This window comes from Schistocerca serialis, chromosome 7, assembly GCF_023864345.2.
Source record: "Schistocerca serialis cubense isolate TAMUIC-IGC-003099 chromosome 7, iqSchSeri2.2, whole genome shotgun sequence".
NCBI classification, from domain to species: domain Eukaryota; kingdom Metazoa; phylum Arthropoda; class Insecta; order Orthoptera; family Acrididae; genus Schistocerca; species Schistocerca serialis.
The window spans coordinates 601,127,775-601,153,039 of NC_064644.1; the positions used below are offsets into that span (position 1 = coordinate 601,127,775).

At 40.2% G+C, this 25,265-nt stretch overlaps 1 protein-coding gene across 3 annotated transcripts in view; it reads right to left on the reverse strand.

The window, feature by feature from the left end:
* LOC126412277 (1-phosphatidylinositol 4,5-bisphosphate phosphodiesterase-like) overlaps window positions 1-25,265 on the reverse strand; it is a 613,130-nt gene that overhangs the window by 13,484 nt on the left and 574,381 nt on the right. For all 3 annotated transcript variants that reach the window (XM_050081785.1, XM_050081786.1, XM_050081784.1), the window contains exon 21: window positions 16,424-16,494. In XM_050081785.1, coding sequence (XP_049937742.1) covers window positions 16,424-16,494 — 71 coding nt within the window. The remainder of the gene's footprint in view (window positions 1-16,423; window positions 16,495-25,265) is intronic.

A 25,265-nucleotide genomic window follows, 5' to 3' on the forward strand; every position in this document is an offset into this window, starting at 1 on the left:
TTATTACAGAGGTCAAAGGGTGGGTCTCCTGTTTATAAAGCTACTGATAATGTGTTAGTGACTACAACGTCTAAAGTTGGTTCTCAAGTTATTTTGCAAGGGCCATCGTTGTTTGTCGGTTGTGTCTTCAACTTTATTGAGATTAAAATTGATGACGCGCAATGTGGTAATGGTTGGGTAACTGCTGCTGTAGTACATTGTTCTGATGCTCAAAATGTTGCTGGTCTTGATGACTTCAGGAGTCATGATGTCATTGCTTATTGGACATTTCAAATTGGAGAGGCATATAACAAAGATATGGGTCGTTCGTATCTCGTTTCTAGTATGCATTTGATTTTGAGTACTAGGAATCATTATAAGACAAGTGAGACTGAGGGAGTTTTCATTTGGTTTAAAGGTGATTTATATTGTAAAACTATTAAGATTATTGGTGATGTAACATTTTATTACTGAAACTGAAAAATAAAGGTTAATAAAACTACACACTGATCTTTCCAAAAGCCAAGAAATAAATTGTTTTCCTTTATTCTAGGCCCATGGGTTCTTTGGGTCTCATGGTTCTCAAAACAGTACACTGATAACATAGTGTGCCTGCTGACAAATGTACTAAGGTGGTTTGGTTAGGGGGTGGTGTGGGTGGCAAATTCGTGTCATAAATTCTGCGAGCATTGGCCTCGGAGATGTTACAGCATGTTACGTAATCTAGTGTAAATAGCACGTGACCTTGAGTGCTCTCCAGTCTCTCCTCATATCCTTACGCCCATCCCAGTAGCTCTCCCTGTTGTCCATCACTCTCCTCACCCTCCCCAGAGTCCATAACTCTCCTCACTCCTGCCACCCCCCACACTCCTACCTTCTACATCCATAAACCCAACCACCCAAGACACCTCATTGTGACCAGTTACTGTGCCATAATGAGAGAATCTGCTCTCATAGACCAATACCTCCAGCCTATTACCCACCCTACCCTCCTTTATCAAAAGGTACCCACCATTTCCTACACTGACTCTCCACAGCCACAGTTTCTGTTCCTTTACCACATGGCGCCATACTTGTCACTGTTGATGCCATATCACTAACACCACCAATGTCCATGGCTTTACCACTATTAAACACTATCTTTCACAATGCCTGATGGATTCCAAATCTATAACCTCCTTCCTAGTCACCATGACCAACTATATCCTCGTCCACGATTACTTCTCCTTTAAAGGCATCACCTACAAACAAATCCAGCATATGGCTATGGGTACAAGCATGGCACTATCCTATGCCACCTATTCATGGGCCATCTAGAGGAATTTTTTCTAACTACCTAGAATCCCAATCCCAAACCCCTCACCTGGTTCAGACTCACTGATGGCATCTTCATGATCTGTACTGATGGAGAGGACATGCTATCCACATTCCGCCATAACCTTAACATCTTCTCCCCCATTCAATTCACTTGGTCCTCTTCAGCCCAACAAGCCACCTTCCTCGATGTTGACCTCTACCTCAGAGATGGCTACAACAGTATCTCCATCCATAGCAAACCTACGAACCACCAGCAATACCTCACTTCGACAGCTGCCACCCATTCCATACCAAGAAGTCCCTTTCATACAGCCTAGTATCTGTGTCTGTCGCATCTATAGTGATGAGCAGTCCCTCTCGAAATACTGAAACAGGGAATGCCCTATCTACTATCCTTACCATCCCTCCCACAGTGGTATTCTGCTACCCACAAAACCCCCACAATATCCTCCTTGCCTCATGGTTCATATCCCTGTAATAGACCTAGATGCAAGATCTGTCCCATACATCCTCCCACCACCACCTACTCCAGTCCAGTCACAAGCATCACCTTTCCCATCAAACGTGTGGCTACCTGATAAATCAGTCATGTGTTCTATCACTGTGCTGCATTCTACATGGGCGTGAAGTGCAGTGTTACATGCAGTGTAATGCTGTGTGCAAGTGATTGTCATTTGTAATTATTATCTCTGTCACAGTCTCTGATTTATGTTTCTTCATTTGTTTTTATGCTGTTCTGTTGCTTAATTTTCTAGTAAAGGAGTTGTATGAGCTACGGTGTGTTTTTATGTTGCAATTAAGTAAATACAACTTGTCCCACAACATTGGTGACCCCGACGTGATGTCCGATGGTAAGTAACGTGAAATTCAACAATCACTAACAGTCCGTATCATGCCATGTCATGTTAAATACGAACATCTGTGTCAGCCACGTCACGCATCTTCCGTGTTTCATTTCGCCGTAACTCATGATGGCAGACCCACCACCAACTGCAGAAGTGTCTACTGGCGCAGTAATTAATCGTGTGACAGTAAAACCACCACCATTTTGGCAACAGAATCCCATGCTGTGGTTTGCTCAAGTAGAAAGTCAATTTGTGCTAGTGCACATAACTGCAGACGAAACAAAGTACAGTTATGTAGTTGCTGCACTCAATGAAGATATGGCCGCAGAAGTACAAGATATCCTGGAGTCACCACCGAGTACTGATTGTGACACAACCATCAAGAACGCTCTGATACCTGGCTCTCGCAGTCTGAGGCGAAGAGATTACAGAAGCTACTCCGCACAGAGGAGCTAGGCAATCGCACGCCATCGCAGCTACTACGCTGACTGCGTACATTAGTGAGCAACACCGTCAGTGATGACATTTTGTGGAATATTTGGCTATCGCGTCTGCCCCCGACTCGCAGAAAATATTGACAGTGTGTGCTGGCGATCTGGATGCTCTCACACAAACCGTGGATCGCACAGCGGAAATGTATCCATCCTCATGCGTCGCAACAATTTGCTCACAAACTTGGGCAGATAACACTTGCCGCGCTACAAGCACAGGTTGCCGAGCTCACCACACAAGTAGCTGCATTACGGACCCATACTACCAGCTGCCGATCTCGCTGCCACCACTCACCAGGTAAGTGCAGCTGCTCACCTTTATCAACAAGAGTCTGTTGGTATCACAGATGGTATGGTTCCGAGGTGCGCAAGTGTAAACTGCCACGTGAACAGGGAAACTCAGCAGGAAGTCAGTGATGATGGCCATTGGCCCTCCAAGTGGCAGCCGTCGACTGTTTGTAATGGAACATAGCACAAAGTTACAGTATTTGGTTGACACGGGTGCTGACGTGTCAGTCTACCCATCTGCTTGTCTGCCACATCGCAAATGTGATGACTGCCACCTTTTCGCAGCCAATGGTTCCACAATAACAAGATATGGTCATGTCACATTAGTTTTGGACTTGGGCCTGTGGCGCAGATTTGAATGGCAATTTGTTGTAGCAGATGTGATGCACCTCATACTTGGAGCAGATTTTTTTATAATATTATGGACTCCTGCCTGACCTCTGTCACCAATGCCTTCTTGACACTACTACCAACCTAGCAAGCCAAGGTCAAGTGCATTGTGTGGAAGACACAGCAGTACGAGTGGTTACTGGCGATTCTCCATTTATAGAACTCCTCAGACAGTTCCCAGAGATCACATGCTAGACTCCCACACTAGCACCTGTGCAGCCCTCGACAGTGCACTATATTTTGACTATACCTGGGCCACCACTACATGCTTGACTGCACCGCCTGATGCCCCAGAAACTGAAGATAGTTATGCAGGAATTCTCATACATGTTAGCACAAGGAATCTGCCGCCCATCGAGCAGTAGCTGGTCATCTCCTCTACACGTGGTACCAAAGAAGAATAACGGATGGTGTCCAAGCGGCGACTATGGACAGCTCAATGCCAGAACCATTCCAGATTTTTACCCAGTCCCGCATATCGAAGATCTTACTTTCAATGTTTACGGTAAGTCAATCTTTTCTACATTGTACTTATTTCGTGCATTTCACCAGGTACCTGTGGCACTAACGACACTGCTAAGACTGCCATCTGCACGCTGTTTGGGCTCTTTGAATTTACCTGAATGCCTTTTGGACTTTGTAATGCTGCCCAAACATTTCAACGGTTCATGGATGAAGAGACACGTGACTTAGACCTCTGTTATGTGTATATTGACGACGTTTTGGTCATGTCAAATTCAGAGGCAGAACACCATCACACTAACGACAGAACTCCACTCATTTACGTGCACATGGCCTGCTCGTCAACCTGTCAAAGTGCATTTTTGGAGCAGATGAAGTACAGTTTCTAGGCTATACTATCAATGCTCAAGGCATACGGCCACTACAGGAGAAAGTAGATGCTATATTGAATATTCCCCAGCCTACGACAGTTAAAGAATTACGTAGATTTCTTGACATAACCAATTTTTACCATCGATTCATTCGCAATCATGTCTTCCTAGCTGCGCCACTGGATAAGTTCTTGCAAGGTTCACCGAAGCCGAAACACAAACTCCAGTGGGACAGTGAGGCCAAGTTGGCATTTAAAAAGCTGAAGACTGCCGTCACAGCAGCTACATTGTTAGTGCACCCAGTTCCGCAGGCGCCTCTCACCCTGATGGTTGACGCATCTGCAACTGCAATTGGTGCTGCACTGCAATGGCAAATAGACGGGCACTGGCAGCCCTTAGCCTTTTTCAGTAAAAAGCTATCGCCATCTCAAAACAATTGGTCCACATACGATCATGAACTGTATGCTGCATATGCTACTATTAAGAAATTTCGTCACATGTTGGGACAGAAGCTCACTCCCATCACAGATCATAAGCCACTAACATATGCTTTCTGCCAGCATCCTGAGAAGGCATTGCCAAATCAGCTGTGACAGCTTGATTATATCAGACAGTTCACCACCAATATTGTCCACATTGAAGGAGAACTAAATGTGCCAGCTGATGCACTCTCCAGGATTGAAGCAATCACTGAAGCAGTTGATTTTGAAGCTCTTGCCGTAGCGCAGCAATCTGATAGTGAGCTCCGAGATTTGTTGGTGCAACCATTGGGCCTACAACTCTGCTGTATTACACTGCCACTGTCAACTGTGCTGCTATGTTGTGATGTCGCCACCAACAAACTGAGACCTTTTGTGACTACTGACTTTCACCAACAGGCAATTGCCTCTTTACATAACTTGTCGCACCCTGGAATACGAGACACTACCGACATGGAGAAGTGAGCTTTTGTCTGGCCACACATGGACAATGATTGCAAGCAATATGTGCAACAATGAGTGGCCTGTCAATGGAATAAAGTTAGCTGGCATTTGGTTACCTCTTGGCACATTTCTTCCTCCAAATCAGAGATTTGATCATGTCCACCTAGACCTAGTAGGACCTCTCCCAACATCGAAAGGATACACCTACTGCCTTACAGGCATCAATCGTTTTACATGCTGGCCCGAGGTGTTCCCGATCGCCAACATCACAGCCGAAACTGTTGCGACTGCATTCTTCAGGAAATGGATTGCCCGTTTTGGAGTGCCGTTACAAATCACAACAGACCAAGGAAGACAGTTGGAGTCGTATTTGTTCAAAGCACTCTCTATCCTACTGGGTACAAGGTGCATTAGAAGTACAGCTTACCACCCATCAGCAAACGGTTTAATTGAACGCATGCACCACCAACTGAAAGTGTTGATTCATTGTCACGACTCACAGCTGTGGACAGAGACATTGCCCATTGTCCTCCTGGGTCTCTGTGCGTCGCTGAAAGAAGACCTGAATGCCATGACTGCAGAACTTGTTTATGGTCAACCGATATGGCTTCCCAGCGAGTTCTTTGCTAATGTGCCAGACAACAGCATTGACACTTCAGATTTTGTACAAAAGCTGCGTACACAAATCCAGCAACTATGCCATGCTGTTCCAAGGGACCAGTAGACCCGTCGCCCATTTGTGTTTGACGAGCTACGGGAATGCCAACATGTCTTCTTACAGCATGACGCAGTACGCAAGCCGCTGCAGCCACCCTACAACAGACCTTATCGTGCCATCAGTAGGGAGGACAAGATAATCAATGTTGATGTGATGGGTACACCAACCACCGTCTCTGTCGACAGGCTCAAACCAGCTTTCTGCACTCGCTTCTCTGGTACGGACGCATCTACATACACTAAGGACACGACCAAAGCTCCAGCCACTCCGCTGCACATCGCAGGTCATCCTCAACAGACGTCTGAGGCTACCTCTAATGCACCATCAGCAGCCTGCGCATGACCTGTTGTAACCCGGTCCGGATGACGTGTCCGTTTCAACAGAAAGTACAATTGACACTAAGGGGGGAGTGGTGAAGTGCAGTGTTATGTGCAGTGTAATACTGTGTGCAATGATTGCCATTTGTAATTATTATCTCTGGCACAGTCTCTGACTTATTTATCCTCATTTGTTTTTATGCTGTTCTGTTGTTTAATTTTCTAGTAAAAGAGTTGTATGAGTTACGGTGTGTTTTTATGTTGCAATTAAGTAAATACAACTAGTCTGGCATAAGGTACAACAACCAACGAACTGTCTGTCTGCATGAATGACCATTGACAAACTGAGAACAAGAAACAGTACCACCCAGTTGCTCAGTATGCTGCCCAACATGACGTTCCTCATTTCAATGACTGCTTCACAGCCTGTGCCATCAGGAACCTTCTCACCAACACCAGCTCTTCTGAATATTGCAGGTGGAAACCCTTCCTTTGTTAGTCATTGTCCTGTTTCCTTTCCAGTTCTACACAGCCCTCTATTCCACCAATGCACCCACAGTCTTTTTACTTTTCTCCTTTTCTGCTTCGTTCCTCCCAACCCTCCCCCCCCCCCCCCCCTCTACCTTCTTCCCAACTCATCCCAGTATGGCCCCACAACCAGCAATTTACTGTTACCCACCCCTACCCTGCTATCCCTCCCCCCTCCCCTGCCACAGCCTCCATATTGCTGCTCATCACCACCCAGTTTGCTTCTCCCATCATGCACTGCTGCTCGCAGTCTAGCCATGCCAGCCAGAGGCTGTGGTCCTGTGTGTGAGAGAGTTCTGTTTGTGTGAGTGTATATTTGTATGTTGTCTAATTCTAATGAAGGCCTTTCTCGTGAAAAGATTAACTGCTGACAGTCTATCTGCAACTCAGCATCTTCACTATATGGTGAGTAGCAACTATACTTTTCATAATATGTCATTATTCCATTAAAGATTTTCCATTGTTTGATTTTGTATTTGCAATTTTAAGGTTATCAACGTTATATTATAATTTAGTTAACTGTAGCCTTCAGTTCTAACAATCAGAACACAGATATGTTTACAGTGTGAGTGGTTCTCTGGGCCTGTTTAGTTGAAGGGACACTATATAATGTATTCCAATACATTTTGTGATGTATAGAAGTTAATTTGTTTTGTGATTAAGTTTTTTAGTACTGGTATCCCCCTCTTTTATTATTTTTAAACAGATCCTCTAATGATGATGTGGTAATATGTTGAAAACAACAATGATATTACTTATGTGATCTGCTGCACAAATATATTATACAAAGTTTTTGCAAGATAATCACTGAGTTTCCCTAAGGCAGTATGTCTAGTATCAGCATTTTTGTATTGCTGCTGGTTACTGTTGATTTCAAAGTGCACTATACCTACTGGGAATCAGTCACTTGCTTTCATATCAGCCTTTGAAGACTCACATTGGCTTCCTATGTCATTTATCCATGTGCTGTGCACATTTTGCCCTGTCAAAACATAACAACATTTCTTTTTAGCATTTTTACCAATGATGGTGCTGCTCATCATAACGGATGGTGATGAACATTTTCTTGCTAGGATCTGGATGTATATGTGAAATGCATTCTGCACATTAACAAATAGTACAACATTTGTTAAGTAAACCTACCATTCTATTCAATGAAGAAATTTAGACACAATGATCATCGCAAGCTGGTCTTTTATCATTAATTAAGACAGGCATTACATTCTTCTGCACCAGATATCAATTTTTCCAAATAATCTGTTAGAGAGATCACAGAAATTATCAGGTCACTGAAAAGCAGTACATCTTCTGGTTATGATGGTATTTCAGTCATAGTACTAAAATCTTTCGTTGATTTGGTAATGCCCCTCTGGAGTTACCTTTGTAACCAATTGAGGAGTGAAGGTGTATTTCCTGAAAGGCTGAAATCTGCATTAGCAACATCCATTTATAAAAGTGGATATAAGTAACTGATCTTCCTCCCAACTGAATGTTTTTTTTTTTTTAGTATAGCTTACAACAGAACATTGAACCATTTTTCTGAGAATAGTATTTTAGCAACAAGTCAACTTGGCTTCAGTAAAGGCTTCAGCTGATTTCATGAACTCAGTTTTGGTAGAACTAAGGAATAACAATAGGCAACAAATTAAACCCACATACGGCTTTGCACAAAATACTTAATACTTTATTTTTCCAACTTGGAAAAGAAATCTCACAGAACTAACAGTCAAAGAGTAAAAACTTGTATCTAGCATCCACTGCTCTTGCATAGAGTAAACTAAGCACACATCACTGGCTACTCAACCCCCCCCCCCTCCCCCAAGTACTGATTTATCCCAGGCGCTCTGCACTTTAACTTGACTTGTCTCCCTGCTCTCGTATGGAGGCCTTTTTGCTGCGAGGATGAGGGAGCCAGTGTGGGCTGTTGTGTTGTGGTTCCATGTCCTCTTGTCATGGGTTCTTCTGCCATATCATGCATAGTGAGTTCCAAACTTTGGTCCCTCCCCATCTTCTTGAGTCTCATCATACTCCAGTTCTGGTAAGACCCATACTGGTTTTACTCTCTCTATGGACACTCTAATAGTTTTGTCATTCTGTGAGATGTCCATAGTATGGGTGTTGTGTCATACTATTCGATAAGGTCCAGTATTTGGAAGGTGAAGTGGCGCTGTGACTGAATCTGTGTGGAGCATGACATGTGTAAGTCTGCCAACGCCTTATGCATGAAAACTGGTCGCTCACCATGTCTAGATACCGTAGGCCTTCTCATTGTATCCACACACTCACAGATTTCATGTATTAGTGATGAGAGGTTTCTTGGTCTTGGTGATGCGGCAGCAGTTAGGTAATCAGCCGGGATTCTCAATGGTTCCCCATACACCAATTCTGCCACTGAAGCACTGCTGTCCATCTTGTATGCGGTCCACAGTCCAAGGAGAACCAATGGTAATGCTTCTGACCAGCTTCTCTGATGACACGTGAGAGGTGCCTTCAATGTCCTGTGCCACCTCTCCACCATACTATTGCTCGCTGGATGGTAGCTCGTTGTATGGTGGTGCTGGAACCTACATAAATCAGCTAGCTTGTTGAACAGACTAGACTCAAACTGGCAGACTTGACCTGTTGTGATATGAAGAGGGCACCCAAAGCAAGCTAGCCACTGAGAGACAAACATCTTTGCAAGGTTTCTGCCGCTATGCCAGTTTGATCAGAATGGTCTCTGCCCATCTCGTGCATCCGTCTACCACTGTTAACATGTATTTATAGCCATCTGAAACTGGAAGTGGGCCCACTAAGTCCAGATGGACATGGCAAATCTTGCTGGTGATCCTGTGAAATTCCCAATTTCTGCATGAACGTGTTGTCCTATTTTGCAGCACTGACATTGTAAGCATATGTGAGTCCATTCCCTGGTGTCCTTTTTAATTAATAGCCAGATGAAACATACTGTTCAGTGACTTGATTGTGGCATTTGCCCTGGGTGTGCCAGGTCATGAACACTGTCGAATGGTGCCTTACGAAATTGTTGTGGAATGTATGGGCGTGGCTTCTGCCGTGATATATCACACCTTAACTTAAGCCGTCTTCCTGGCATGAGTACCGGCTGTAAGTGTAACCCTGTTGTGTGATCTGTCAATAACTTTTGTAGATCCAGGTCCACTTCCTGTGATGTAGTGAGTTCTTCGTAGTTTATTGTGGTGGTCACAACGCAAACACAAGAAAAGTAATCTGCAACCAGATTCTCCGCACCTCTGGTGTGTCTTATATCTGTGGTTAATTGATTGACAAACTCTGTGCCAGAACTGCCTTTGTGAGCACTTATCGCTGACGTTGCTGAAAGGTTTGTGATCAGTGAAAATTGTTACTGGCCTAGCTTCAATATTTGGGCGGACATGTTTGATGCTTTCATATATTTCCAACAACTCTCTGTCATATGCATTCCATTCTGTCTGTCGGAGTTGGAGCATCTTTGAGAAGAAACTAAGAAGTTGCTAATGTCCATCAACCTGCTGTTGCAAGGCTGCACCAATTGCGACCTGGCTTGCGTCTACTACAATACTCAATGGTGCACGAGTAACGCTGCCTCCTCTAAGCTTCTTTGCAAGTCGCCAAAAGCTTTGGTCATTTCTGGTGTCCATTACAGCTTACACTTTCCTGTGGTATACTTGCCAGCAGTGCGTTCGTAAGTGGTGCCTGTGTTTCGGCAGGAACTGGTAAATGACACTGGTAAAAATTTACCATACTGAGAAAATGCCTAAGTTGTTTGTAGTCCGTAGGTTTGGGTAGGTTACACAACAAGTAGATCTTCTCCGGTAATGGCTGTATACTGTCAGCTGAGACTACATAGCTGAGGCAAGTTACTTGACTCTTGGCCACGACGCATTTGCGTTCATTTAGCATTACTCCATGTGTATCAAGCCTTTGTCATACCTCCTGAATAGGTCTATATGTGATTGCATATCCTCTGAGAATACCAAAATATCATCCAGATATGTATAACAGGAAGGCAATCCCTGGAGCACTTCATCAATGAATCTTTACCAGGATTGGGCCACATTTTTGAGTCCGAATGGCATAAACGGAAATTTGAATAGCCCAAAGGGTGTGATCATCGCTGTCTTTTCCATGTCAGGTGGAGCCACAGGAATCTGATTGTATGCCTTACGACAATCCCGTACTGAGAATACTTTCACACCCGCTAGACCACAGGTAAATTCTTCAATATTTGGTATGCGGTACTTGTTCAGGATTGTTGTCATGTTCACTCGATGGTAGTTGCCACAGGGACACCATGTGCCATCTTCCTTACATATTAGGTGGAGAGGGGACGCACAAGAACTGCCAGACCTTCTTATTACCCCAGCTTGGAGCATCTCCTCAAATATCGCTTTTGTCTCCGCTAATCGCTCTGGGGCTAATCTGCGGACGCGTCTTATTACTGGTGGTCATGGTATGGTGTGTGTGTGTGTATAAAGCACTGTATTATGTTTAACAACAGGAGTCTTTATGGCTTCTTGTTGGGGAGACTGTATAGCTGAGTTACTGACTTCTCCTAAAACAGCGTCTGCCGTACTGCACCGAAAGCCTTGTATCATGCCGCTATTTGATCCAGCAGTATGAGAGTTATTTGTCAAGTCCATGGTGAGAGCAAAATGAGACGAGAAATCTGCGCCTAAGATTGGCTGTAAAATATCTGCCACTAGAAAATTCTACTTGTAACGGATAGATAAACCAATATCTATAGAGAGATCTTTATAGCTGTTCATGTTTATACTTGAATTGTTAACTGCTATCAATATCAAAGGCTCCCTTGTGTCCTCCTTAACAAAGCTTGGAGCCAGCAAGGTAATCACTTCCAAGACGGTGTTGATCCAGAAGTTGAGGCCTATGAGTCTATCAACCACTTGTAATCTGTGCAATGTTAGCTTATACTCCCAGGGTGACGCTGAGTGTCATAAAGGTATACTATATAAGAAGCCTTCAAGTGCCTTATCTTGACTGTGCGTGTTGCTGCTTGCAACTGTCACCTGGTTCCTCGTTTGTATATGGCGCTGTTCATGAGTGCCGCAGCCCATGGCGCCTAGAGTGGGCCTTCGCCATTTGGGTGTCCACAAGCAATCTTGTAGCTTGTGGCCCGAATCATCTGTGATACCAGCAAAAATTGTCAGTGTAAGCTTGATCCTGTTTGGAGTGTGACCTTCTCTTGTTACTGGTGGACCTGGTGGACGTCTGCGGCTCCAAATCATGTAGGCACGTAGCCATACTTTCCATCACGTCTTGCAGTTTCCTGATCCCCTCATCAAAGCCTGGTTTTTGCCTGTAACCTGTGGCTGCACAGCTTAACTTAGATTCTTCTAACCATTCTGATTAGTCATCACTGGCTTCCATTGCAGAAGTGGCAGATGACATTGCTACAGATGCTACAAGTGTCAACTGTAGAGTAGCGAAAGCTCTGTCAGCTATTTGCAGTTGTTTGTCAAGAGACTGTCATTTGTACGCAATCAACGTCAGTTGAACTTGATGAGGAAGCTGCCATTGCCAGACGTGCAGTAACAATTCATTGGATATCATGCTTGCATCGACTATAGTGAGTAAATGTCTCCAAAATTCAGATGGACTTCTGTTCTGCATTTCTCCTGATATGTCATCTGGGAAAGTCGCTGTTCAAGTAATTTCATGCAGCGAGTGATTGATACCATTTTAAGTGTGGTGTATGGGTTGCTTAGGTAACGGTGCGTTCGTGCGTGAAAAATCATCTATGTGTGACTATGTGGTGTGGCTGCTACTACTGGCATTTGCAAATTCATGGAGTCTGCTTTGCTATCATTCTTCAGTGCTGCAAGCACCAAAAGCCCAATCTGTTGCTTTAGCTGTCGCTTCTCATTGTTTGTTTCTTGCAGAATTTTGTTAGGTTCTCCATCTTTGGTGGAACTGTCACACAATATTAAGTTGCGAGAGTTTTTCTTGTTTTTCCTGGGGTCACCAAATATGTAGGCAAGAAATTAAACCCACATACAGCTTTGCACAAAATACTTCATTTTTCCAACTCAGAAAAGAAAACTCACCGAACTAGCAGTCAAAAAGTAAAAACTTATATCTAACATCTGCTACACTTGCACGGAGTAAACAAAGCACAAGTCACTGGTTACTCCCATGCTCCCACATAACAAATACTCTGTTAGCATTTTCTGCAATCTTGTCAAGCATTTCACTTGTGTAGCTTGTAAGATTCTACTGAAGATACTAAAATGGTGTGGTATTAAAAGCATTCCCCTCACATGAAAGGAATCTTATCCTAACAATAGAAAACAGAGGGCCACATTAAGAAATGTTATGACACAAATAAGACTAAATTCTCAGTGAAGCAACATTAAATATGGTCCCACTCCTGTTTCTGGCTTACGTAAATGATGTACCTGGTGCTCTTCAATAACTATAAGATTTGCTGATGACACAGGAATATTAATAAAGGGCCCTTACACATTCATACTACAAACAGTTTAAACTTCAAAACTTCCTGGCAGATTAAATCTGTGTGCCAGACCGAGACTCAAACTAGGGACCTTTGCCTTTCGCATGCAAGTGCTCTACCAACTGAGCTACGCAAGCACGCCTCACGCCCCGTCCTCACAGCTTCACTTCTGCCAGTACATCGTCTCCTACCTTCCAAACTTTACAGAAGCTCTCCTGCGAACCTTGCAAAACTAGCACTCCAGAAAGAAAGGATATGGTGGAGACATGGCTTAGCCACAGCCTGGGGGATGTTTCCAGAATGAGAATTTCACTCTGCACCGGAGTGTGCGCTGATATTAAACTTCCTTGCAGATTAAAACTGTGTGCTATACCAAGACTTGAACTCAGGACCTTTGCCTTTCGCAGGCTAGTTCTGCAAGGTTTGCAGGACAGCTTCTGTAACATTTGGAAGGTAGGAGACGAGGTACTGGCAGAAATGAAGCTGTGAGGCTGGGGCGTGGGTCGTGCTTTGGTAGCTCGGTTGGTAGAGCACTTGCCTGTGAAAGGCAAAAGTTCCGAGTTCGAGTCTCGGTCTGGCACACAGTTTTAATCTGACAGGAAGTTTCACATCAGTGCACACTCTGCTGCAGAGTGTAAACCTCATTCTGGAAACACCCCCCAGGCTGTGGCTAAGCCATGTCTCCGCAATATCCTATCTTTCAGGAGTGCTAGTTCTGCAAAGTTCGCAGGAGAGCTTCTGTAAAGTTTGGAAGGTAGGAGACGAGGTACTGGCAGAAGTGAAGCTGTGAGGACAGGGTGTGAGTCATGCTTGAGTAGCTCAGATGGTAGAGCACTTGCTCGCGAAAGGCAAAGGTCCCGAGTTCAAGTTTCGGTCCGGCACACAGTTTTAATCTGCCAGGAAGTTTCATATCAGCGCACACTCTGCTGCAGAGTGAAAATCTCATTCCAGTTTAAACTTCAATCATATAAAAAGTCATCTTCTATACTACCATTTAAAGACAAATCGGTGTTTAACGTTGTTACCAAAAAGATCAAAAAGTTCTTGACCAATTTACTTCAAATATTTACCCAAAGCTCTAATATAGATTCCAACAAGCATAAGCTGTATACATTTTAATACATATGGTATATAACTGTGTATGTAATATATAAAGGGGAACAGTTGTCACCAAACTTCTCAAAAAATTCTTGACTGATTTACTTCAAATTTTTACACAACCCTCTAATAAATGCTTGAATGGACAAAGCCTATATATTCTTTCAAAGTATACAGTATAGTATATGGCAATATACATACTATGTAAAATGTAAATGTTAGTATCAAAAGTCTCTAAACATTATTGACCAATTTATTTCAAATTTTTCCATGATAATCTAACAAACATTCAGACTGACTTGTAGTCTGCCGAGCATTGGAGGCTGATGTTAGTTCCCCTACAGTTCACTGCCTGTCCTGTTTTATCAGTCTGCCCAGCCTACGACATCTGTAATGATGGGTGGCCACCTAATTCCATGATGTCTGTCCGTGGTTTCACCTTGTGTTGAAGACACTCGCCACAGCACTCCTCGAAAACCCGACACGCTGTGCAGTTCCCAAAGGGCCCACGCTGAGCCTCTGGACCATCACAATCTGCCCTTGGTCAAATTCAGATAGATCACGCGCATTCCCCATTCTACACATGGACAGCACGCTCATTAATACAACATACACTGTGTGTGTGTCTGACTATCAGTCATTCCTCATGAGGTGATGCTGCTATCAACTGGGATGAGTTTATATTGAGAGTAGAGCAGTGGTTATAATGTTCTGGCTGATCAGGAGGTTATGGACAGAGAGGGGTGGAGGGAGGAGGAGAAGGATAAAAAGAGGTGTAAGGCAAAGATGGACAGAAAGAAATAAAGACATATATCTGATCCCTGGACATATTTAGCAGTTGCAAAGCATTGCTGGATCTGCTGGTATTATACAATTCAAAACAAATCAAAATAATTTACAGATTAATGGACATACTGAAAGAGGCTCTATGTGTATAGTTCCCAGACATCCAGATGGATAACAAACTGAGATAGCACCAGCATAGGGATTATTTAATCAAAATGCCCAGTACTGCTGGCTCTGCACTCAGAAATATGTCTCACTGTGTTGACCTGCAGACAGGATTGCTAGCATACTCAGCATGCTTTCACTCATCACTTTTCTGTGACATAACCTCTGACACAATACAGCTAAGATCAAGAAAATATTTATTCTACTGAAGCACACAGTAAGAACATTGTATAGAGATGATAACTAAACATCTTGCAGAAACCTCTTCAGGGACCTGGAGTGTGTTACACTCTTGTGCCAATACATACACCAACAGGTGGTATTTCTGCTAAATAACAAGAGTGAATTCAGGATGAACTGTGAAATTCACAACTGCAACAGTAGAAGCAAAGGACATATCCATATAGAATATGCATTCCTGTCTAGGATTGAGAATAGAGTTTTATATACTGGTGTAATATTATATAAATATATGCCCGCAGGCATCTGGCAGAAAATTTAAAATCCCAAAAGATTCAAAAACAAAATAAAAGTGTAAGCACAAGCTGCTCCTTCTACAGTTCATTAGAAGATTTGGACTTATGGGGAATGTAAATGCTACAATATTCCAATGTTTATGTTAAACAGATTTTGAGATTGCCAATTATTTATCTACTCATTTAAAAGGGCGTGCTAAAAAATAATGCCTCCAAATGTTTTATTCTATTCTCAATATTGGTTAACGCATTACAGGTCATTTATATTACTCAGTCAACATTCCCACTTTGAATTTAACGAACAACTTCAAGGACTTCACTTTAACAGTGATGAAGCAGTGAAGGCATAGATGAGATTGTGACTCCATCAGCAAAACCGAACATTCTACTGTGACGCTATCAACAAACTGCTCTTTCATTGAGAGAAATGCATTTGCGACCAGGGTGGCTGTTGAGATATAAATATGTTGATATGAAGAATAAAGATGCAGAACAATAATAAAGATTTTTATTTAAAAAGCTTTAAGAGCTTTCACATAAAAAATTCAGTGGCATTACTTTTCAGTATGCCCTTGCAGCTTTCAAATACTGCTATTATAGTCTTGGCATTTCTGCACTCAGTTCAGGGTTCCTAATCTGTTTGTGACACTATGCTTCAAAGATAGTAAGAACAATGATTCAGTCAGTGGCCAAATAAAATATTTGTTTGTGAATCACATCTTTAGGTCATAATTTTTCACTAGACCATTGTTTTATCTATTAAATAATATAAAAAATTAACATCTATCAAAAATTACCTGTCATGTTTCAACTTTAGCTGCTTTATCTGGGAACCCTGTACATTCTCCATGATTTTATGGAGGATCTCCTAGAACATAAAGTAAAGTCACATGAAGAAATATATATTTGCTCATTTATTTACTTACTGTACTATTACTCATCATACATGGAGCCCTCGCACACAGGTTTTTCATTATCTGATGGTTAATAAATTAAAATGAAATGTTCACATTGGTATTTTTATAACTACATTCCACCATTTTTTCTAGTTAATGATCTTTCTTGTTAACAACAAAAATTGTTGTCAACAAAATATTACATAAACGTTCCACACAACTTTTGCCTCATTTTCAGACGTGTTGTATTCTTATTTTTGGGCAAAGCTCTGTTTTGGGCTAAAAGAAACTTTAAAACAGAGAAGAAGAAACCAGAATTTTAAATGTCCGTTTTTATCATTTGCTATACTATTCACAATGAAATAATTTTCTAAGCACATCACTGAGAGCAAAATTCTTTAATAGTTAACCAGAACATTTGCTTACAAACATATGCATCCTACTAAGACAATGGCACCCCTCCTGCATATGGGAGTCTCCAAGGAAGCTAAGGCAATAAGGCTCCCACCTTAGGATTACAAAAGAAGGCCTCACTGAAACCTACAGTGGAGGATATGGACTCCTGCACAGTGGAAATAGGACATTACGATGCAATGTGGTACTCAGTGAAAAATTCTTCTTTTCCATGTTGAAACACTCTGACTGTTACATTCTTCTAAACCTACACCCACATGACTAACTGAAATTCACACCAAAGTGTCTGATAGACAGTTCATCAAACCACTTTCATACTATTTCTCTATTGTTCCACTCTCAGAGTGTGGGAAAAATGAACGCTTACATCTTCCCATGTAATCTCTTATGTATCTTATTTCATTACAATAATCGTTTCTCCCTATGTAAGTGGGTGTCAACACAATATTTTTGCATTTGGAGGAGAAAGTTGGTGATTAAAATTTCATAAATGATTTTGGCAGAATCAATATTGCCTTTGTTATAATGATTGCCATCCTAACACTCATATCATATCCATGATCCTCTCTTCCCTATTTTGCAATAATACAAAACAAGCTAACCTACTTTAAAATTTTTCAATGTCCTCCATCAACTGTATCTGGAAAGGATCCCACACCACATAACAGCTCTCCAGCAGAGGCTGGACAAGTTTAGTGTAGGCAGTATTGTTAGTGGATTTGTTGTATCTTCTATGTGTTCTGACAATAAAACAATATCTTTGGTTTGCCTTCCCCGCAATATTATCTGTCTTATTGTTCCAATTTAAACTGTTCACAACTATAATCTCTACCTGTTTAGATCAAAAGACTGCCTTTAGGTATGTGTAATTTATCAAAAAATGGTTCAAATGGCTCTGAGCACTATGGGACTCAACTGCTGAGGTCATTAGTCCCCTAGAACTTAGAACTAGTTAAACCTAACTAACCTAAGGACATCACAAACATCAATGCCCGAGGCAGGATTCGAACCTGCGACCATAGCAGTCTTGCGGTTCCAGACTGCAGCGCCTTTAACCGCACGGCCACTTCGGTCGGCTGTAATTTATCGAACTGAAATGAAAGGATATGTCAATGACCTCACACTTTTCATTGTTTAGGGTCAATTGTCACTTTTCATGTAATACAAATATCTTGACTAAATCATTTTTCAATTGGTTTGATCTTCTGATGACTTTATAGATGGTAAATGACTAGACTATATCATCTGCAAATAATTTAAGAGAGCTGCTTAGATTATCTTCTACATCATTTATATGGATTAGGAACAGCATGGGGCTTGTAATAGTCCTTTGGGGAATGCTTGATATCACTGTTTTACTTGATGACTTTCCATTACCGTTAGTTACCACAAACTTTGACCTGTCTGATAGGAAATCACAAATCCAGACATACAATTGGTATGATACTCCATATGTATACAATTTGATTAGAAACCGCTTGTTAAGGACTGTATCAAAAGCATTCAGGAAATCTAAAAATATGGAATCCACTGGAGATACCTTGTTGATAGACTTTATTACTTCATAAGAATAAAGAGTTACTCATATTCCACATGAATGGTACTTTCTGAAACTGTGCTGACTATGTATCAATATATTGTTTTCTTCAACATAATTCATACTGATCAAGCTCACTATATGTTCCAAAAATCTACTGAAAATCAATGTATGTGATGTGGGTCTGTAATTCAGCTGATTACTCCTATTTCCTTTCTTGAGTATTGGTGTGACCTGTGCAATGTTCCAGTCTTTAGGTTCATGTCTTTCATCAAGCAAGCAATTGTATATGATTGCTAAGTATGGAGCTATTACATCAGCATATTCTGAAAGGAACCAAGCTGGTATACAATTTGGACTTGAAGATTTGCCTTCTTTTAAATGACTTGAGTCACTTCACTATATCAAGGATATCTACATCTAATTTACTCATGTTGGCAGCTGTTCTTGATTCAAATTCTGGATATTTACTTCATCTTCTTTGGTGAAAGAATTTCGGAAAACCATATTTAGCAACACTGTTTTAATGGCACCGTTTTCGATAGCCCCAGATCTTCAATATTTCCAAACTGGGGCAAAACCTTGATCAAAATTTAAGAAAATCAGTTCTCCAAAAATATGTTCATTTTGTAGCACACATCTTTCTGAAGAGTTTGATATGTAAAACATTTATTTTCAAGAAAATGTAAGATATGTTATTTGGTCTTAAGTGTGACAAAGTGAAGTGCCATACCTCTTCACACAGCATCCTTCTATCGCATGTCACTGTATATTGCTCCGCAGAATTAAAATGTGTATACTTTGTAATGGATGCCATCAAACCTATATTAAGGACAGTGGAAGTTAAAATGTCCTGTGGTGCCTCTCCTGTCCCTAAGTTGGTCAGTTTGACATCCTAGCCTCCCTTCTGTCAGGAGAGTTAATTTGGAGTTGGAACGGCTACTTGGGTGGGGTGCGGCGTCACATACTGGTTTGGTTCCTGTTGATTCTCTCAGTGGGTGGGATTATACTAGACATGGCCTACACCTCAACAGGAAAGGGAAGGGTAAACTGGCTGGGCTAATAGCAGGAAATGTAAGGGGGGAGGGGTGGGGGGGGGGGGGGGGGAGGGTAGAGGCACTGCCAAAGTGGTAATATACCAGTGGTCATAGGTGTTGGAGCAGCACCTTTTTAGGATAGGCAGGACAGAACGAAGTCAAGTTCTGAGAGAAGTAAAGATTGAAACAAACCTTCAGTTTGAGAAACAAATCAAACAGCATAATCCTGGCACACTGGATCAGTGAACACAGCTGTTGGTTAAAAATTTACAGCAATCAGCAGAAATTTTGTTTCCACCCAATTTCATCTCAGCAAATGTGAAATGCCAACTATCTTTAGTGCATCAAAATATTCGAGGGCTTAGAAGTAAAATTAATGAACTACTTATGTGCACTGATGAATTATAGTCATCGAACCCAGTTGATATAATCTGCCTCTCTGAACATCATGTGACCACTGATATAGATATGTTAAACCTTACAGAATTTAAATTAGCCTCTTACTTCTGTAGACAAAATATAGAGAAAGGAGGAATTGCCACATTTGTTAAAAACAGTTTTAAATTTAAGAATAAATAAGAATAAATGTTACTTAGAGGAGTACTTAGAAGCATGTGCAACAGAGATAGAATTTCATAATAGGTAGCCATATACAGAGCACCTTCATGAAACTTCAATCTTTTTATAAACGGTCTTGAAGATTTATTATCTCATCTAAAATTAAAAAACAAAGAACTAGTGGTTGCTGGTGATTTTAATATAGATGTCCTGAAAAACACTGTCAGTGAACAGTTACTGAAATCAGTTACATTGTCATTCAATTTAATTTCTACGGTATATTTCCCAACTAGGGTATACAAATGTTCGAAGACTGCCATTGATAATATCTTTATAGACAATTCTAGGAAACTAAGCCACATTATAAAACCAGTAGTAAATGGGCTATCTGACCATGACATGCAACACCTAACAATAAATTTTGAAAATTGTCAGGGTAAAACATCTATCAGAACTGAGTACAGAAGGCCAATAAAACAGTCAAAAACTGAGAAATTTAGGAGATTGCTCAAAGAAATTAATTGGATGGATCTTTACAGCATCCAAGACACAAATGGAAAATACAAAACATTCATTAATAAAGGTAGCACCTTATTTGAAAACTGTTTTCACCTGAGGGTGACTCAAATTAAGCAGAAGTCAAATAAGAAACAATGGATCACACAAGGGATAAAGATATCAAGTGAGACAAGAAGGAAACTCTATCTGATATGTAGGGACACATTTGATATTAGCATTATAGCTTATTACAAAAATTACTGCAACATACTGAAGGAGGTTATCCAGAAATCTAAACACCTGCATTATAAGAAGAAGATAAATACATCCCACAATAAAATAAAAACTATATGGGATGTAGTTAAGTCAGAGACAAGTAGAACCAGAAATGAGGAGGAACAAATAGCTCTAAAAATAAATGAAACCCTGGTAACAAATGCATGTTGTATTGCAAACCATTTAAACTAGTATTTTGTCTCTGTTACTGATAGCATGGGATTGTCAGGTTCAGTAAATAATGCAATGGAATATCTGAGACGAGTGCACACAAGCTATCTCAGTAAAATGGAATTCACACTTACTTCACCCAAAGAAACAGAATCCATCATAAAGGCCTTGAAATCAAAGCATTCTAGTGGTTATAACATATCAATAAAGTTAATAAAAGAGTGTTCATATGAGCTTAGTCATATTTTAAGTTATTTGCGTAATTAATCACTTATCACAGGAACATTCCCGGCCTGGCTTGAATATGCTGAAGTTATACCTCTCCACAAGAAAGGGGACAAAGAAATGCAGTCAAATTATCAACCGACCTCACTTTTGCCAGCTTTTTCAAAAATCTGTGAAAAGGTTATGTTCAGGCTACTTAAGCACCTTGGTGAAAATAACATACTGTCAAAGTCATAGTTTGGGTTTCTTAAGTGTTCTGATGTTGAGAAGGCTATTTACACTTACAGTGAAAATATCCTTAATTCGTTAGACAACAAATTAGAGGCAACTGTCATATTCTGTGACCTGTCAAAGGCTTTTGACTGTGTGAATCACAGCATTATCTTACGTAAATTGAAATATTTTAATATTATGGCATCACAGGTAGTGCTGCAAAGTGGTTTCAGTCATATCTTATTAATAGAAAACAAAGGGTGTCATTACGTAACACTTCAGCAGTAGGCAATCAGACATCATCTGACTGGGAAGAAATTACATGTGGCATTCCCAAAGATTCCATACCAGGGCCACTACTTCTTCTTGTGTATATTAATGACCTGTCATCTGTTACATTACCAGATGCCAAGTTTGTCTTATTTGCAGATTATACAAACATTACAGTAAATAGTAAATCAAATATAAATTTAGAAAGGGCAGCTAATCAAATTTTTACTGACATTAATAAGTGGTTCATAGCCAATTCACTGTCATTAAACTTTGAAAAGACCCACTATACGCAGTTCAGAACTTCCAAGAGATTTCCTTCTAGTGTGTGTATAAAATATGACGACATGCAAATAGGAGAAGTTGAGAGTGTAAAATTATTGGGATTACAACCTGATAATAAATTCAGTTGGGAGAGGCATACTAACAAACTGCTAAAGCGCCTAAACAAGTCTGTGTTTGCAATGCGAATGATATCAGACATAGGAGATATAAATATAAAAAAACTGGCATATTTCACTTATTTTCACTCCATTATGTCATATGATATCATATTTAGGGGTAACTCCACAAACCGAGAAAACATTTTTAGAGTACACAAGTGTATAATAAGAGTGATGTGTAGCGTAAATCCAAGAACATCATGTCAAAACCTATTCAAAGAATTGGGCATACTAACCACAGCTTCTCAGTATATTTATTCCTTAATGTAGTTTGTTGTAAATAAAACATATCTTTTTCCAACTAACTGCTTAGTACACAGTATCAATACTAAGAATAAGAACAATATACATAAAGATTTAAAATTCCAGCATTCAGCAACGCATATTTTCAATAAGTTACCAGCAACCATTAAGAGTTTAGTTTCAGACAATGCACAATTCAAACAAGTCTGTAAATTGTGGAAGTTTAATTTTAAATCTTGTACATAATTTGACTGTTCGTAACTGAGGATCATTGAAATGAACAATTTATTTTAATTTTTGACAATACTTGGTTGTAATAGCCAAGTAACTAGCTACTGTGTGAATGATGGATTTAATGAAAGCAGATATAAGTATTAAACCTGTAAATATTAGAAGTTTAATTTTAATTCATGTACATAATTTTACTGTTTGTTGACTCAGGATCATTAAAGTTAATGGAACTCAAGTTTTTGTAATTACATTTTTGTAATGTGTTTATCTGACATGTTCCACACCCAGGAGGATCCCCTCTTTTGTGGGTCTATGGAATGAATAATTAGCCTAATCTAATCTATACTGGGTGGGATTGTTTATAACTGGGAGAACAGGAACACTTCAGAAAATTTTCACTCTGTATTGCCTATTAGCTAAAAACTTTCTCTTTTGTGTGACACAAAATTAAATATAGGAAACATAAAACCCATAAAGACAAGACACAAGCAAGACAGTATACATTTCTCCAATCCTTAGGTTACAGCATTTCTCTCTCTAATCTTGCTACAGTTTTACACAGTGTGCTTTTCTTTTTGCAAAAGAATCTATTACCTCATCAAAGTTCATCAAATGTTTAGCTTTCATGAAAAATAAAAATGTCATTGTCTAATACTGGAAAAGCTGTTAATATGAATAGTATGCAAGACTGATGTGGTTTCTCGATTTGATTACATCTAATGTGTCATTAGCTGCTAAATAAAACAAAATAGGCCTTTTTAATACTGTAACAATTGTAACACATGCCAAATAAGTGAGACTGCTTTGGCACAATTGGTCATTTTTGTATACCTCATTCACATAAATAACAAGACAGAATGTAATTCATGAAGTACCAATACTAAATTCCTATTATTCCTACTACAAGCAAAAAGATTTATGTTAGGAAATAGTTTCACACTTCATTCATGTACTCCAGTTTCTCAAGCATGAAATTGAAAGTAGTAGTACAAAATTTTTAAATAAATTTGGAATCGTCATATTCTTCCATACAATTTGTGTCATGTTCCCATTTCTTCTCCTTCCTCACTCTAAGAAACAATCTTGTCATCATTAATTCTGTAAATGTTCCTGCCATTGTCAAAACTTATTCTCCGGTTAAATTCACTAACCATGTCGGGATCACCAGTTCAGTCATCCCATGTTTATTCTCCAGTTAGGTGTTATTACCTATTCATACAATGCATTTTCCATGCTATTCTGAGAATATAACTGGAGCGGCTGCTAATCTGGGACTTTAGAATTGGACATTAGTGGTGTAGTGATGTGGTAAAAATTTTCTGTCAAAATATTTTCTTGACTACACCAAGAAGAGTACATATTAATCTTTCTTACCCATTCTTCCTTTTAGTCATTTATTTCCGGTCTGGTAGTCTTAATATGTGGATTCCACTAATAATTATAACAATACTAATCATTTGCACACCCAGCCAACCACCTAAACAAACAGCAATTGGAATTCACCTGTTCAGGTTTCTTTGATTCAGCTCCTCTAGCCCCATCCACTTTTGTCTGCTGAAAAGCTTTTTAATTTATAGATCTGATGGGGACTCCCCTGGCAGAGTTACCTTGTACACTATGCATCCATTGAAAAATCAACTAATGATTTGTTCAGAAATCAACTTAAAATGTGTTCAAGATCTTCTAACCTTCAAAGGTGGTTTTTTTAGTTATGCTGGGAACTGCATTGTACTGTTTTTGGAAATATATGCCCACACATTGATATTTAAATTCTGTATGTATGAAGAAAATAATAAGAACCTGCAGAGGGCAAAGCAGTCAATGAGATCTCCTCTATAGGCTTGGCTGATGATAGTAATATAAATGTTTTATTGTGAAACATCTTATTCTTTATTCAGAATTGGTATGGTCATTAGAAATACAGTTCATTCAAATTTTAGAATGTATATCTTTCAAAAATCCAGTCTTATCAATTTGTAACCCTAGTTCTTCTGCACCCAAAAATGTGTATTTTTTATTGGAAAAAAACATGCTAGATAGTGAATAAATAATTTAAGAGTGAAGGAGGCCACTTGCAGAATAGCAGAAGCATTGCCTTTGCTTGCCCTCAGTAGAAATCCTTTGATGAGCTAACACAGCTGTGTACCTACATTTTGCTGTCTGGACTGCAATTAGTGTTTTTTGTTCATAATATTGCAGGTGTTTCTGCCTCATTATTTATTCATATTACAGTGAGACATTTATTGTGTTGACTTTGGTTCTTCTTCTGTGTGCCAGATACTTTTATCTCACACTGCTGAGTACTGTTCTCTCCTGCCATAATTTGCACACCATTGAGTTATGTTTTATTTGTGACTTACATTTTACTCATATGTTTCATCAGCTTTTCTGTTCGCACTGTCACTCCTTTCCCCTCTTCCTCATCATAATTCATTGACATAAATGACTGTCCTAAAAGGCAGTTTCCACAGTCACTTCCCATGCTCATACTGTGAGGTACCAATGTGCTCTACTTTGATCTAGAATACGGATGTATCTAGCTGTGTGAGCAAGTTAGCCATGTCTGCATCTTCCAAGTATCAAGTAATATCCAAGTGGTGCTGGTGCATATTCAGAAAGGTAAACAA